The sequence below is a fragment of the Dermochelys coriacea genome, chromosome 7 (assembly GCF_009764565.3).
Source record: "Dermochelys coriacea isolate rDerCor1 chromosome 7, rDerCor1.pri.v4, whole genome shotgun sequence".
NCBI lineage: Eukaryota > Metazoa > Chordata > Testudines > Dermochelyidae > Dermochelys > Dermochelys coriacea.
The window spans coordinates 33,495,676-33,507,996 of record NC_050074.1 but is presented as its reverse complement, the minus strand read 5'-3'; the positions used below and the strand labels follow the sequence as shown (position 1 = coordinate 33,507,996).

The 12,321-nt window shown below is 56.7% G+C and overlaps 1 protein-coding gene across 9 annotated transcripts in view; it reads right to left on the bottom strand.

Annotated features, from left to right (window-relative positions):
• Positions 1–6,347: 6,347 nt before the first annotated feature.
• The window catches only part of SIPA1 (signal-induced proliferation-associated 1), a 30,658-nt gene continuing 24,684 nt past the window's right edge, over positions 6,348–12,321 (bottom strand). For 5 of the 9 annotated variants that reach the window (XM_038411075.2, XM_043518882.1, XM_038411074.2 and 2 more), the window contains 6 exons: positions 11,554–11,644; positions 11,052–11,217; positions 10,398–10,496; positions 10,052–10,133; positions 9,485–9,566; positions 7,887–9,176 (listed from right to left, as the gene is read on the bottom strand). In XM_038411075.2, the coding sequence (XP_038267003.1) occupies positions 9,030–9,176; positions 9,485–9,566; positions 10,052–10,133; positions 10,398–10,496; positions 11,052–11,217; positions 11,554–11,644 (667 nt within the window). In that variant the 3' untranslated portion in view covers positions 7,887–9,029. Of the gene's footprint in view, positions 9,177–9,484; positions 9,567–10,051; positions 10,134–10,397; positions 10,497–11,051; positions 11,218–11,553; positions 11,645–12,321 lie in introns of those variants that run through there. The other 4 variants (XM_038411079.2, XM_038411077.2, XR_006282741.1 and 1 more) reach the window with 4 other exon arrangements.

The following is a 12,321-nucleotide window of genomic DNA, read 5'->3' as shown; positions in this document are numbered from 1 at the left end:
GACCCAGGTGACACCTTTGCCCAGGCAACTGGATAAAGGCTGGAGGAGGAGCCGGGGGGAGGAGGAGTGAGACGGGGGGAGGGGGATTTTTTGGGTTTCAAGTTTTTGGGCTGGGTGGTCAAACGCAGGAAACCCCAAGGCTGAGGTCTAAACTCCCTGCCCCCCAGAAGGACTTGACTGAGGGGTCCTGGTTGTACCCACAAGCTCTATTTTAGACTGTGTTCCTATTGTCCAATAAACCTTCCGTTTTACTGGCTGGCTGAGAGTCATGGTGAATTCCAGGAAGAGGGGTGCAGGGCCCGGACTCCCCCATACTCCGTGACAACTGATGGTAGCGGTGGGATCTACTGCACCCCGTGGATGGCACTTCCTGCAGTAAGTGAATGGGGAGCAGTAAAATGAAGGGGGATTGACAAAGACCAGGCATGCTGAAGGCTCAGAGAGGAGCGGTTTCGGGGGGACGGTTACCCCTGGGAGTGTGTGACCAGCGAGAAGGACTTTTGCAGTAACAGGGTTCTCCTGGGGATTGCAGTGAGCTGTCCCAGCGGTGGAGGAGTCTGCAGCTTGACCCTGGCAAAGAGGTGGTGACCTCAAAAAGGACTGGCACCCTAGGGGTTCTCCCTGGAAACTATGGGGAGCGACGAGCACATAGGCCTGTGAATGGCCAGCAAGGAGATGTATAGTGAGCGCCTTAATTGTGACGTGGTGGAGCTGAGCAAGCAGAGGGGTCTGCGCACTGGGAGGCTCACCAAAGAACAGCCAATTGCCCAGCTGGAGGAGGGAGATCACTGGAATGAACTGATCCCTGGCAGATGCAGCACAGGCACCAGTGTCTGTCCAAGCGGGGAGTGAACAGGTGGCTGCTGAGGGCTTCCCGAGACTCCCCCTACCTATGCCTAGGGGAAGGGCTGGGAGGAGCCAGCAGATACTGAGGGCACTGTTACCCCTGCAACCAGCAGGGGATCCTGCCGGCAGAGCTCCCCATCGCTGGATCTGAGGTGGCTGCAATGGGAGAAAGATCTAAAACTGAGAGAGTTGAGCTCAGGCAACGGGAACTGCAGGAGGAATGGGAAAAGCGGGAAAAGCAGCGTCAGGAGCAGGAAAAGCAGCGTCAGCATGAGCTGGAGGAGAAGGAGAAACAGAGGCAGCATGAGCTGGAATTGGCCAGGCTGAGGAGTAGCGAGCCCCCGGCTGCAGTGAGTGATGGGGGACCCCCGATGGCATGGAGCTTTGATAAGTGCCTCCTGGCCCAGCATAAGGAGCGGGAGGACATGGATGACTTCCTGGATGCCTTTGAGACAGCCTGTGAGCTGCACCAGGTTGATCCTATGGACAGGCTCCAGTTTCTCACCCCTTACTGGATCCCAAGGCCGTGGCTTTGTACCGCCAACTGGAAGGGGCGGAGAAAGGGGACTACGACTATTCAAAAAGGCCCTACTATGTGAGTTTGGGCTGACTCCTGAGATGTATTGGGAAAGGTTCCAGAGTCAGCGTAAAATCCCTGAGGCCTCATATCTGCAACTAGCTGTCCACATGGAGGGATATGCCTCCAAGTGGGCAGAGGGGGCCCAGATGAAGGAAGACCTGGTTAAATTGATCATACTAGAGTAACTGTATGAGTGGTGCCCATCTGACCCGAGGCCATGGTTGGTGCACAAAAAGCCAGAGAACCCGTGACACACAGGGCGGCTGGCCGATGAGTTTGTGAAGAGCCGGACAGGGGGTGGCAGGGAGGAGTCCCAAAGGAACAGGCCCACCACAATACAGAGAGAGAGTCACTATGGGACCTCCCAGTGGGGAAACATGGAGGATCCCTTCCCAAGGGGAACATCCAACGTCAGGTCCAACAGACCCACTCGAGGGGACCAACGGGACATGGGCTGCTATTACTGTGGCCAGAGAGGCCATATACGGACCTAGTGCCCCAAGCTCAGGGACAGACTGAGCAGACCGAACCCACACAGGGTTAACTGGTAGGGACCCAGCCAGATGAGGGGCAGGCTTCCCAGGCAAGGGGGGCTGGCAGCTTATCAACTGCTCAGGATGGGGGAGGGCCCCAGGCCAGCTCCTCTGCGGGGCTGGATGCCCCGGACTCAAGGTTTTCCGTTTACAGGTTGGGCGCGGGGCTGTCCCTGTGGAGCGAGTGCCTTGTTCCCCTGGAGGTGGATGGGAGGAAGGTCAATGGATACTGGGATACAGGTGCTGAGGTGACGCTGGCCTGGCCCGAGGTGGTGGTGCCAGATCGGGTGATGCCCAACACCTACCTCACCCTGACGGGGGTGGATGGGACCCCATTCAAGGTGCCCGTAGCGAGGGTACACCTGAAATGGGGGGCCAAGGAGGGCCCCAAGGACGTGGGGGTGCACAACCATTTGCCCACTGAGGTGTTAATGGGAGGGGACCTGGAGGACTGGCCCAGCAAACCCCAGGGTGCCCTGGTCGTGACCCGTAGCCAGAGCTGGCAAGGGGCACTGTGCCCTGACCTCGGGGAGGGTACCTTGCCCGAGGCGCAGGACCCTATCCCAGAGGGGAGGGAGCGCTGAGGGGCACGGCTCAGAGAGGCTGTGGCCTCAGACCCAACCAGCAAGAGGGAACTGGTCCCCATCCCTTCCCCAGCTGCTGAGTTTCAGGCCGAGTTGCAGAAAAATTCCTCCTTGCGGAAGCTAAGGGACCTGGCCGACCTCATTGTGGTGCAGACCATGAGAAGAGGTTGCAAAGAGAGGTTCCTGTGGGAGAAGGGGTTCCTGTACCGAGAATGGGCTCCCCCAAGGGAAATGGAGTCCTGTGGGATCAGGAGGCAGCTGGTGGTCCCCCAGAAGTTTTGCCACAAGTTATTGTACCTGGCCCATGACATCCCCCTCTCAGGGCACCAGGGAATCCAGCGCACCCGGCAGAGGCTGCTGCAGAACTTTTACTGGCCTGGGATCTTTACTATTGTCCAGCAATATTGCCAATCCTGTGACCTCTGTCAGAGGGTGGGGAAGGCCCAGACAAGGGGAAAGCGGCTTTGAGACCCTTGCCCATCATAGAGGAACCTTTCCAGAAGATGACTATGGACATAACGATAGACCTCTCAACAAGACAACCTGGTCGGGGAAGAAATACATTCTGGTGGTGGTAGATTTCACCACCCGCTTCCCTGAGGCAGTGCCCTTAGCTTCCATTGAAGCAGACACCATGGCAGATACGCTCCTGATCATTTTTAGCCGAGTGGGGTTCCCCAAGGAAGTCTTGACAGACCAAGGGTCAAACTTCATGTCGGCCCTGCTCCAGTGCTTGTGGGAGAAATGTGGGGTCCGGCACAACTGGACCTCTGCATGCTACCCCCAAGCCAATGGGCTGGTGGAGAGGTTCAATGGGATGCTAAAGATGATGCTGAAAACCTTTATGAACCAGCACTCACAGGACTGGGACAAGTACTTACCTCACCTGCTGTTCGCATACAGGGAGGTACCCCAGGAGTCTACCAGGTTTTCGCCTTTCAAACTGTTACATGGCAGGAGGGTAAGGGGGCCCCTGGACCTGATGAGAGATGAATGGGAGGGGAAGGCCATGCCCAACAGAGAATCCGTGGTGGAGTATGTCGTGACCGTCCGAGAAAGACTTGCTGAGTTTATGGGCCTGGCCAGGGAGAATTTAGCCAGAGCCCAGGGGAAGCAGAAGGCCTGGTATGACCGCACAGTGTGGGCCCGCATCTATGCCACCGGGGATCAGGTGATGGTTCTCATCCCCATGAGGAAAAACAAACTACAGGCTGCCTGGGAAGGCCCTTTCAAGGTTGTGAAGCAGCTAAATGAGGTAAACTATGTGGTGGAGCTGTCTAACTGGGTACACCACTGCCGGGTGTATCATGTGAATATGAGGAACTGATATTATGACAGGGGAAATGTGGTGTTGGCCATGTGCGGACATTGGAAGGAGCAGGGAGATGACCCTTTAGTAGATCTATTCCCTGGGACCAGAGCTGGTTCACCCCTGTAAACAATTCCCCTCTCGGATCAGCTAACCCTTGCCCAGCAAGCTGAGATCAGAGGGGTGCTGCATCTGTATCGACAGCTGTTTTCCAACCAGCCTGGACACACTAATCTGACTGTCCACCGCGTGCAGACGGGATCACATTCCCCTATAAGATGCTCCCCCTTCCGCATCACAAGGAAAACTGCTCAGTACCTGGAAAGAGAGGTCAGGGACATGCTGGCTTTGGGGGTGATCCAGCCATCTTCCAGCCCTTGGGCCTCACCGGTGGTGCTGGTCTCCAAAAAGGACAGGTTGATCCAGTTCTGTATGGACTATCGGAAGCTCAACGCCATCACTGTATCTGATGCCTACCCCATGCCCAGGCCTGACGAGCTCCTAGATAAATTGGGAGGAGCTTGATACCTTACCACCATGGATCTTACAAAGCGCTACTGGCAAGTGCCGCTGGATGCAGATGTCAGGCTGAAATCAGCCTTTATCACCCCTCTGGGGCTCTATGAGTTCCTGACCCTGCCTTTCGGCCTCAAGGGAGTGCCGGCCACCTTCCAGCGCCTGGTGGATCAGCTACTAAAGGGAATGGAGAATTTTGCCGTGGTGTATATTGATGACATTCGCAAAAAGAAAAGGAGTACTTGTGGCACCTTAGAGACTAACAAATTTATTAGAGCATAAGCTTTCGTGAGCTACAGCTCACTTCCGATGAAGTGAGCTGTAGCTCACGAAAGCTTATGCTCTAATAAATTTGTTAGTCTCTAAGGTGCCACAAGTACTCCTTTTCTTTTTGCGAATGTCATCAATATACACCACGGCAAAATTCTCCATTTCCTTTAGTAGCTGATCCAGGAAGTGAGCTGTAGCTCACAAAAGCTTATGCTCTAATAAATTTGTTAGTCTCTAAGGTGCCACAAGTACTCCTTTTCTTTTTGCGAATGCAGACTATCACGGCTGCTACTCTGAAACCTGTCAATGATGACATTGTGTCTTTAGCCAGACCTGGGAGGAACATGTGTCCCAGGTTAGACAAGTGCTGGACCGACTCCAGGAGGCGGAGCTGACTGTAAAAGCTGAGAAGTGCAAGGTGGGGATGGCAGAAGTATCTTACCTGGGCCATCGGGTGGGGACCTGCTGCCTAAAGCCAGAACCAGCCAAAGTGGAGGTGATCAGAGACTGGCCTGCTCCCCAAACCAAAAAGCAGGCCCAGGCCTTTATTGGGATGACGGGGTATTATCGAAGATTTGTGCCCCATTTTAGCGCCATAGCCGCTCCCATCACTGGGCCATGCAAGAAGGGGAAGCCAGACAAGGTGGTCTGGACCGGGCAGTGCCAGGAGGCTCTCTGCACGCTGAAGGAGGCTCTGGTCAGTGGCCCAGTCCTGGCAAACCCAGACTTTGACAAGCCCTTTATGGTGCTCACTGATGCCTCAGACACAGGGCTGGGGGTGGTGTTAATGCAGGAGGATGAAAAGGGGGAGACACACCCTATTGTGTACCTGAGCAAGAAGTTGCTACCCCAGGAATAACACTACACAACCGTTGAGAAGGAATGCCTGGCCATGGTGTGGGCCCTTAAGAAACTAAAGCCATATCTCTTCGGGTGACACTTCACTGTGTACACCGACCACTCACCCCTGACCTGGCTACACCAGATGAAAGGAGCCAACGCCAAGCTCCTGAGGTGGAGCCTGCTCCTGCAGGATTATGACATGGATGTGGTCCATGTGAAGGGAAGTGCTGACATGACAGTGGATGTGTTGTCCCGGAGAGAGGGTCCTGAACTTCCCCAGGTCACTGGTCAGAGTAACCCCAGTTCAGTCTCGAAGGGGGGAGAGATGTGACGCAGCAGGCAGTGGTGTGGACTGACCAGGGAATGCCGTCTAGTTCTGCTGGGACTGTCTGCATGGGGGATGGGAGAGCTGGGGATGACTCCACTGGAGTGAAGATACCTGAGCCAGTAACCTGAGCTGGGAGGGGGTTGGACCCAGGTGACACCTTTGCCCGGGAAACTGGACAAAGGCTGGAGGAGGAGCCGGGGGAAGGAGGAGTGAGACTCGGGGAGGAGGGTTTTTTGGGTTTCAGTTTTTGGGCTGGGTGGTCGAACACAGGGAACCCCAAGGCTGGGGTCTAAGCTCCCTGCCCCCCAGAAGGACTTGATTGAGGGGTCCTGGTAGTACCCACAAGCTCTGTTTTAGACTGTGTTCCTACAAACCTTCCGTTTTACTGGCTGGCTGAGAGTCATGGTGAATCCCAGGAAGAGGGGTGCAGGGCCCAGACTCCCCCACACCCCCCACTCCATGACAGTCCCTTTCCCAGCCCCCCGGAGCCAGCATTCATATGTGCCCAGGTCCGAGTGAGCTAATGCAGTAGGCAGGATGGTGTCGGACCCTGGGAGCTGCATATTGGCTCTTTATTGCACAGAGGGGCTGGGGGACAGACACACTTGGGTTTGTACATTCACATCAGACACAGATTCTCTGCCTCTAAGAGAGGCCATTTTCAGTGTAAAAAACTAACAAACAAACAAATAAACTTGAAACAAGAACTTGTGTTCTGCTTGGTACTAAAATATTTACAACCCAAAAGGAGACATGACAACCAGCCCATGTCACAGGGGACCCCCCCCTCCAGAAATAAGGGACACTCTCCAGAAATATCCCCTAGCACCAAATGGGGGGCTGGGCCCTGTACCACCTCCCTCCCCCCAGTACAGTATGGAGGCTATATCTCGATGGAGCATGTGGGGAAGGTAGTGGGGGATGGGCTTATGCAGAGGGAGGGGCACTGCTGGGGGGGAAACAAGTGACCAGAAGCAATGTCCCCATGGGTGAAAGTAAGTTAGAGGACTTACCCATACACCAGCATCCTGAGCAGGGAGCGTGGCCTCAACCGGAAGAGGTAGGGCCTTAAATCCCTGGACCCTTTAAATCTTGATTTAAAGGACCAGGGCTCTAGCTGCGATAGTGGTGGCTGGGAGCCCTGGGCCCTTTAAATCACCCCGGAGCTACCAGCTGCAGAGGTGGCTGGGAGCCCCGGGGCTCGGGAGTGATTTAAAGGGCCCAGGGCTCCAGGTGCAACTACCACAGTAGAGCCCCGGGCCCTTTAAATCACTGAGGAGCCCTGGAGGCTCCGAGCTGCCACCGCTATCCTGGGGCTCTGGGTTCTGGCAGAGCTTTAAAGGGCCTGGGGCTCCGCTGTGGTAGCAGCTGCCAGAGCCCCAAGCCCTTTAAATCCCCACCTGAGCCCTGCTGCCCGAGCCCTGGGGTAGCAGTGGCCAGGCTCCATCGGGGATTTAAAAGGCCCCGGGGCTCCAGCCACTGTTATCGCCCTGGCCCTTTAAATGCCCGCTGGAGCCCCACTGCCACTACCCCAGGGCTTCGGGGCAGCAGGGCTCCGGCAGGGATTTAAAGGGCCGGGGCAGTAGCAGTGGCTGGAGCTCCAGGGCTCTTTAAATCCTCACCAGAGCCCCCGCACCCCTACCCCAGGGCTTGGGCAGCAGGGCTCAGGCAGGGATTTAAAGGGCCCCGGGGCAGTAGCGGTGGCTGGAGCTCCAGGGCCCTTTAAATCCAAGCCAGAGCACCACCACCGCTACTCCAGGGCTCAGGCGGGGATTTAAAGGGCTGGGGCCGTAGCAGTGGCTGGAGCTCCGGGACCCTTTAAATTCCTGCCAGAGCCCTGCCGTTGCTACCCCAGGGCTCGGGCAGCAGGGCTCAGGTCGGGATTTAAAGGGCCCCAGGGGGGGTAGCAGCGGCTGGAGCTCCGGGCGCCTTTAAATCCCTGCCGCAGCCCCGCTGCCGCTACCCCAGGGCTTTAAATTGCCCTCTCAGAAAGCTGGTCCTGATACGGAACACTGGCTCTTACCAGTATGCCGTACTGGGGCGTACCAGCTTACTTTCACCTCTGAATGTCCCCATACCTTCTTTCTGCTATGTGGGAAGCTGGGATGGGTTGGGGTGGGGTGGGTTGGGGGAGAGGGGGCATTAACTCACAGCTTGCAGTATCTTCACAGTTACCAGGCGGGGTGGCGCTCTCTTCAGGCCGAGAGGTTTGCGCGCTGGCCGGGTCAGTGCTGGATGGGGGTGGGACTCTGGACCCTTAGGAGTCTGTGGGATCTGGCAGCCCTGGTGAAGGTGTTAGAGTGTGTGTTTTGCATGAAAGCATGTGTCAGTGCATGGGAGCTTGAGTGAGAGCACATGGGTGTGAGCATGCATCAGTGTGAGCATAGTCTGCCCAAGCACGAATGAGAGCAAGTCTGCACAGGCATGCATTAGTGTGAGGGCACGTGTGGGACTGGGAGCACTCTGAGCTGGTGTGAGGAGTGCATCTGGGTGAGCAAATGTGTGTGTGTGTGTGTGTGCAAGTGTGTGTGTGAGTGTGTGCATGTGTGTGTGCAGTCACGTGTGTGAGTGTGTGTGTGTGAGAATTTGTATGAATGGGAGAGTAGAATCATCTCTCTCTCATGCCAGGGTTTTCCTGAGGCCTGGATCGATGCAGCAGGATGGGGACGGGGGTATTGCAAGTTGATTTTTTCCGAGGGGGTCAAGGTCAAACGAGCCATTAAGTCCCTCCTTCTCACTCCTGCTCAGCAACACCAGCCCTCCCTCCTGTGCCCACCCCACAGATGACAAGGTTACAACCTCCTGCCCATTACAGACAGATTTGCCAAAGGGTTGAGATTTGTGTATGAGCTTAGCCAGCTGGAACTGGGGGTGTTGCCTGTACCCCGATATCAGAGTCTGCTCCTGGCAGTAGCCTTTGGGCTGGTGAGTCTGTGCTGGGCTCCCCAGAGGTAACAGTCTTGAGATATGGGAAGCCATGTTCCAGGGGGAGCTCCCTTCCCCCCCAGACAGTTTTGGGGGATTGGTAGCCCGAATCCCCTGTGCATGGCCAGTCGCAAAGTGGGCCCCCCAGAGTGCAGTTCAGATTGTGGTCTCTCCTGGGGGTAACAGCAGCGCCCCCTGTGGACCAGCGAGGGGAGGAGTGGAAGTGGGGTCAATGGGGAGACAAGGGCAGTGGGGGGATGACTGGGCAGATGAGGGTGGAGGCGGCCCAAGACCCCTAGAGGGACTGGCCAGGGGAGCCGCATAGCAGGCGGGTGACCTGGCTGAGACGGGCGGCCGCACTCTCCTGCTCCTGTTGCAGCCGCTGGTTGTTCTGCCGCAGACACTGCACCTCGGCCTGTAGTGCTGCCTTGGCTGCCTGCTCCTGGAAGAACATGGGGGGGGTCAGTGGGGAGGGGCAGCATGCCCCACTCCCAACCCAGTCCCTCCCACTCACATGCCATTGACCCTCCCACCCGCAGCCCCTGCCCCCGTCTGGCCCTCTCATGGCACCTCCTTCTAACGCCTGCACCACACCTGCCCCGTAACTCCTCTGCAGTGCCTTGCCCCCTGCCCTCCTTTTTGCAGCCTCCACCACCCTCCGCTCCCCTCCCTTTTCCTCACCTTTGTCCCCATTCCCTCCGCTCTCCTCCCCAACCCACTTTCTCCTTCCCTTGTGCACCCCGAACACACCTGCTGCAAGTCCTCCTGCAGCTTCTTTAGCATGGACTCCAAGTGAGAGACCTTCTCCGACAGTGACCGGGACTGATGGCCTCTGGGCGAGGGAAGGAAAGAGCAAGAGTCAGAGGAGTGTGGGGATGGAGGGATGGAGAGATTCATAGGATGACGATATGCATCAGTCAGGCTGAGATCAGATGGGGCAGGGGGAGCAAAGATCCCTCGTCTCCCAACAGCCCAGCCCTCTCAGTATCCTCTCCTCCCCAAGATTGTCAGAGAGCACTCCAAAGGTGCAGAACCAGTGAATGTGTCAGCCTCCCACTGGAGGAGTGTTGTGGCACAGCCACTTGAGTTCACTATTCAGCCACCAGATGACCTGGTTGCTTCGTGGTAAGCAAGTACCAAAAAGCTGGGATGTGAGCTGAGCGAGAGATGGTTTGTTGCTGTTTTCGCCTGCTCTGACTGCATTATCATCATGGAATATGTAAGGGGGAGGATGAGAGCAGGGAGGATACAGTGAAATGGGGGCTAGTGGACGAAACCCCCCCATCATTCCTCCCACCCCTCTGTGTAGCTTCTTACTCATCCTCAGGGGGCTGTTGGCCTGGGTTCCTCTGGCCACTCCCACCAGGGGGCTCTCTGTTCTCCAGCACGTGTTGCCCTGCTGCAGAAAAGAGGGGAGACAGAGTGAGATTCTCCTCCTCAGACTGGGGATCTGCTGTGACTCCTGGCCCCAGACAACTTTAACCACGTTCTTTGCCTAGGGATTTCCCAGCTTTAGCCCCCCATTAACAAAGCTCTTTGCCTAGGGATTTGCTACGGACCAAAACCAAGTCTCCACCAGGAACTCTCAGACTCCAGCCCCTCTCTGTGCTTATGCAAGCTGGGCACTCCCACCCATGATGCAGCATGGAAATCTGTTGCTCACCTTCCTTCGAGAGAGCCTCTAGGATGCTGTTGCAGGTGGTAGCCAGGTTGGAGATGGAGTCCCACTCCTCTTCCAGGGACTCGCTGGCTTCCGACAGAACTGGAGAGGGCAGGGCAGGAGAAAGAATGGCATGAATGAGAGCAAGGAGCCCAGCAGCTGTCCAAAGCAAGGCCCTTCAGACCCAGAGCCAGGCCCCCCAGCTTGGGCTAAAGTACTAGAAGGTTGTTGTTATCTTCCAGCGGGTTCTAGCCTCACAGCTCAGTCGCAGCTATTCGTTAAGGTCCCTCCTCAGAGTTAATGAGAGTTGGGGAAAATCTGTTGACCTGAGATTCCCCCTCCCTGCAAGCCCCCTTTGGTCAAAGGATTTGAGATTTTGTTACAGGCATAGGTTCTCGACAAAGAAATCTTGAAGGAAATAAATAGGGGTCGAATCCTGATGTGTGAAAACCTGCTTTGGGGCCCCACCCCCACACTTTAGTTCCATTTTTCCTTCCCATCCCCCGCTTCTTCTTCTTCTTTTTAATTGGAGAAAAATCCCAGCACAAAGCACCCAGCTGGCACTTAGAGCTGGACCCTGCGCCTGGAAAAGGGAAAGTTCCCCTGATGCTAATGGGACAGGATCAAACTGGGGGTGCATGTGTGTGAGTGTCTTACTCTTGGTGATGGAGTTTCGCAGCGAGAGCGTCCGTGGTAGGAATTTCTCAGTGTCACTCATGTCCGAGGTGGGTGGAACTGTCTCGCTAGGGGCCGGGGCCTGGCTACCCATGACCCCATGATCTGGGGGAGCCTGCTCCAATGATGTAGGGTCTCCTGGATGGTCCTGGGACAAGACAACACAGTGATTGATGACTGGGGTTCTATAAGCCAGGGGTCCATCACCTGGAGTTTCAGCCACCTCTGGGGTGGGATACAGAGGCTGTTTATACAGGGAACCCTCACCCACTACTGAGATGCAGCAACCTCTGGGGTGGGACTCAGGGGCTGTTAAACAGGTTAACAGATTTATGTTCACAAATAAATAGCTGCAAATAACAGTGCACATCACAGAATGCCAAGAATGACATTAGGGCACGTGAAACCTCCAGAGTTACAGCACACAGGTAACCAAGAGGCCTGACTGCACCCTGTAGGGGGTAGCCGGGACACACACACTCACCATGTCCGGCTCAGGGGGTCCTTTGGGTGTGGCTGCCAGGATGAGGTCAGGTGTGGGGTCAGATAACATGGGGATCTCCCTGCTCTGGGTCCTGCAAAGGCAGAAGAACATTAGCCTGTGGTAAACACAGCTGAGAAGAAGGGGGCGGGAATGCAGAGGGGGACAACAGCTGGTGTGGGGAGCCTAGGAGGCGGGTGTCAACCCGTCTGTTGGGTGGGATTTGGATCTGGGGGGAGGCAGGACTGCTAGGAGGCTGGGGGAGCACTCACAGCAGGTTGGGGACTGATGAGGGTGGGGTGGAGGCGGGGGTCTGAGGAGGCAGGGGGCACTCATGGCAGGTTGGGGAGCTGGGGGGAAGAATGGGGGGGTCAGGGGTGGGATGGAGACGGGGTCGCAGGAGGTGGGGGCACTCACAGTGGGGGGGAACTGGGTGGGATGGAGGCGGGGTCCCAGGAGGTGGGGGCACTCACAGTAGGGGAGGAGCTGGGTGGTATGGAGGCGGGGTCCCAGGAGGTGGGGACACTCACAGTAGTGGGGGTTAGCTGGGTGGGATGGAGGTGGGGGTCCCAGGAGGTGGGGCCACTCACTGCGGAGTGGGGGGCCGGGGTGGGATGGAGGCGGGGGTCCCAGGAGGTGGGGGCACTCACAGTAGGGGGAGGAGCTGGGTGGGATGGAGGCGGGGGTCCCAGGAGGTGGGGGCACTCACAGTAGGGGGAGGAGCTGGGTGGGATGGAGGTGGGGGTCCCAGGAGGTGGGGGCACTCACAGT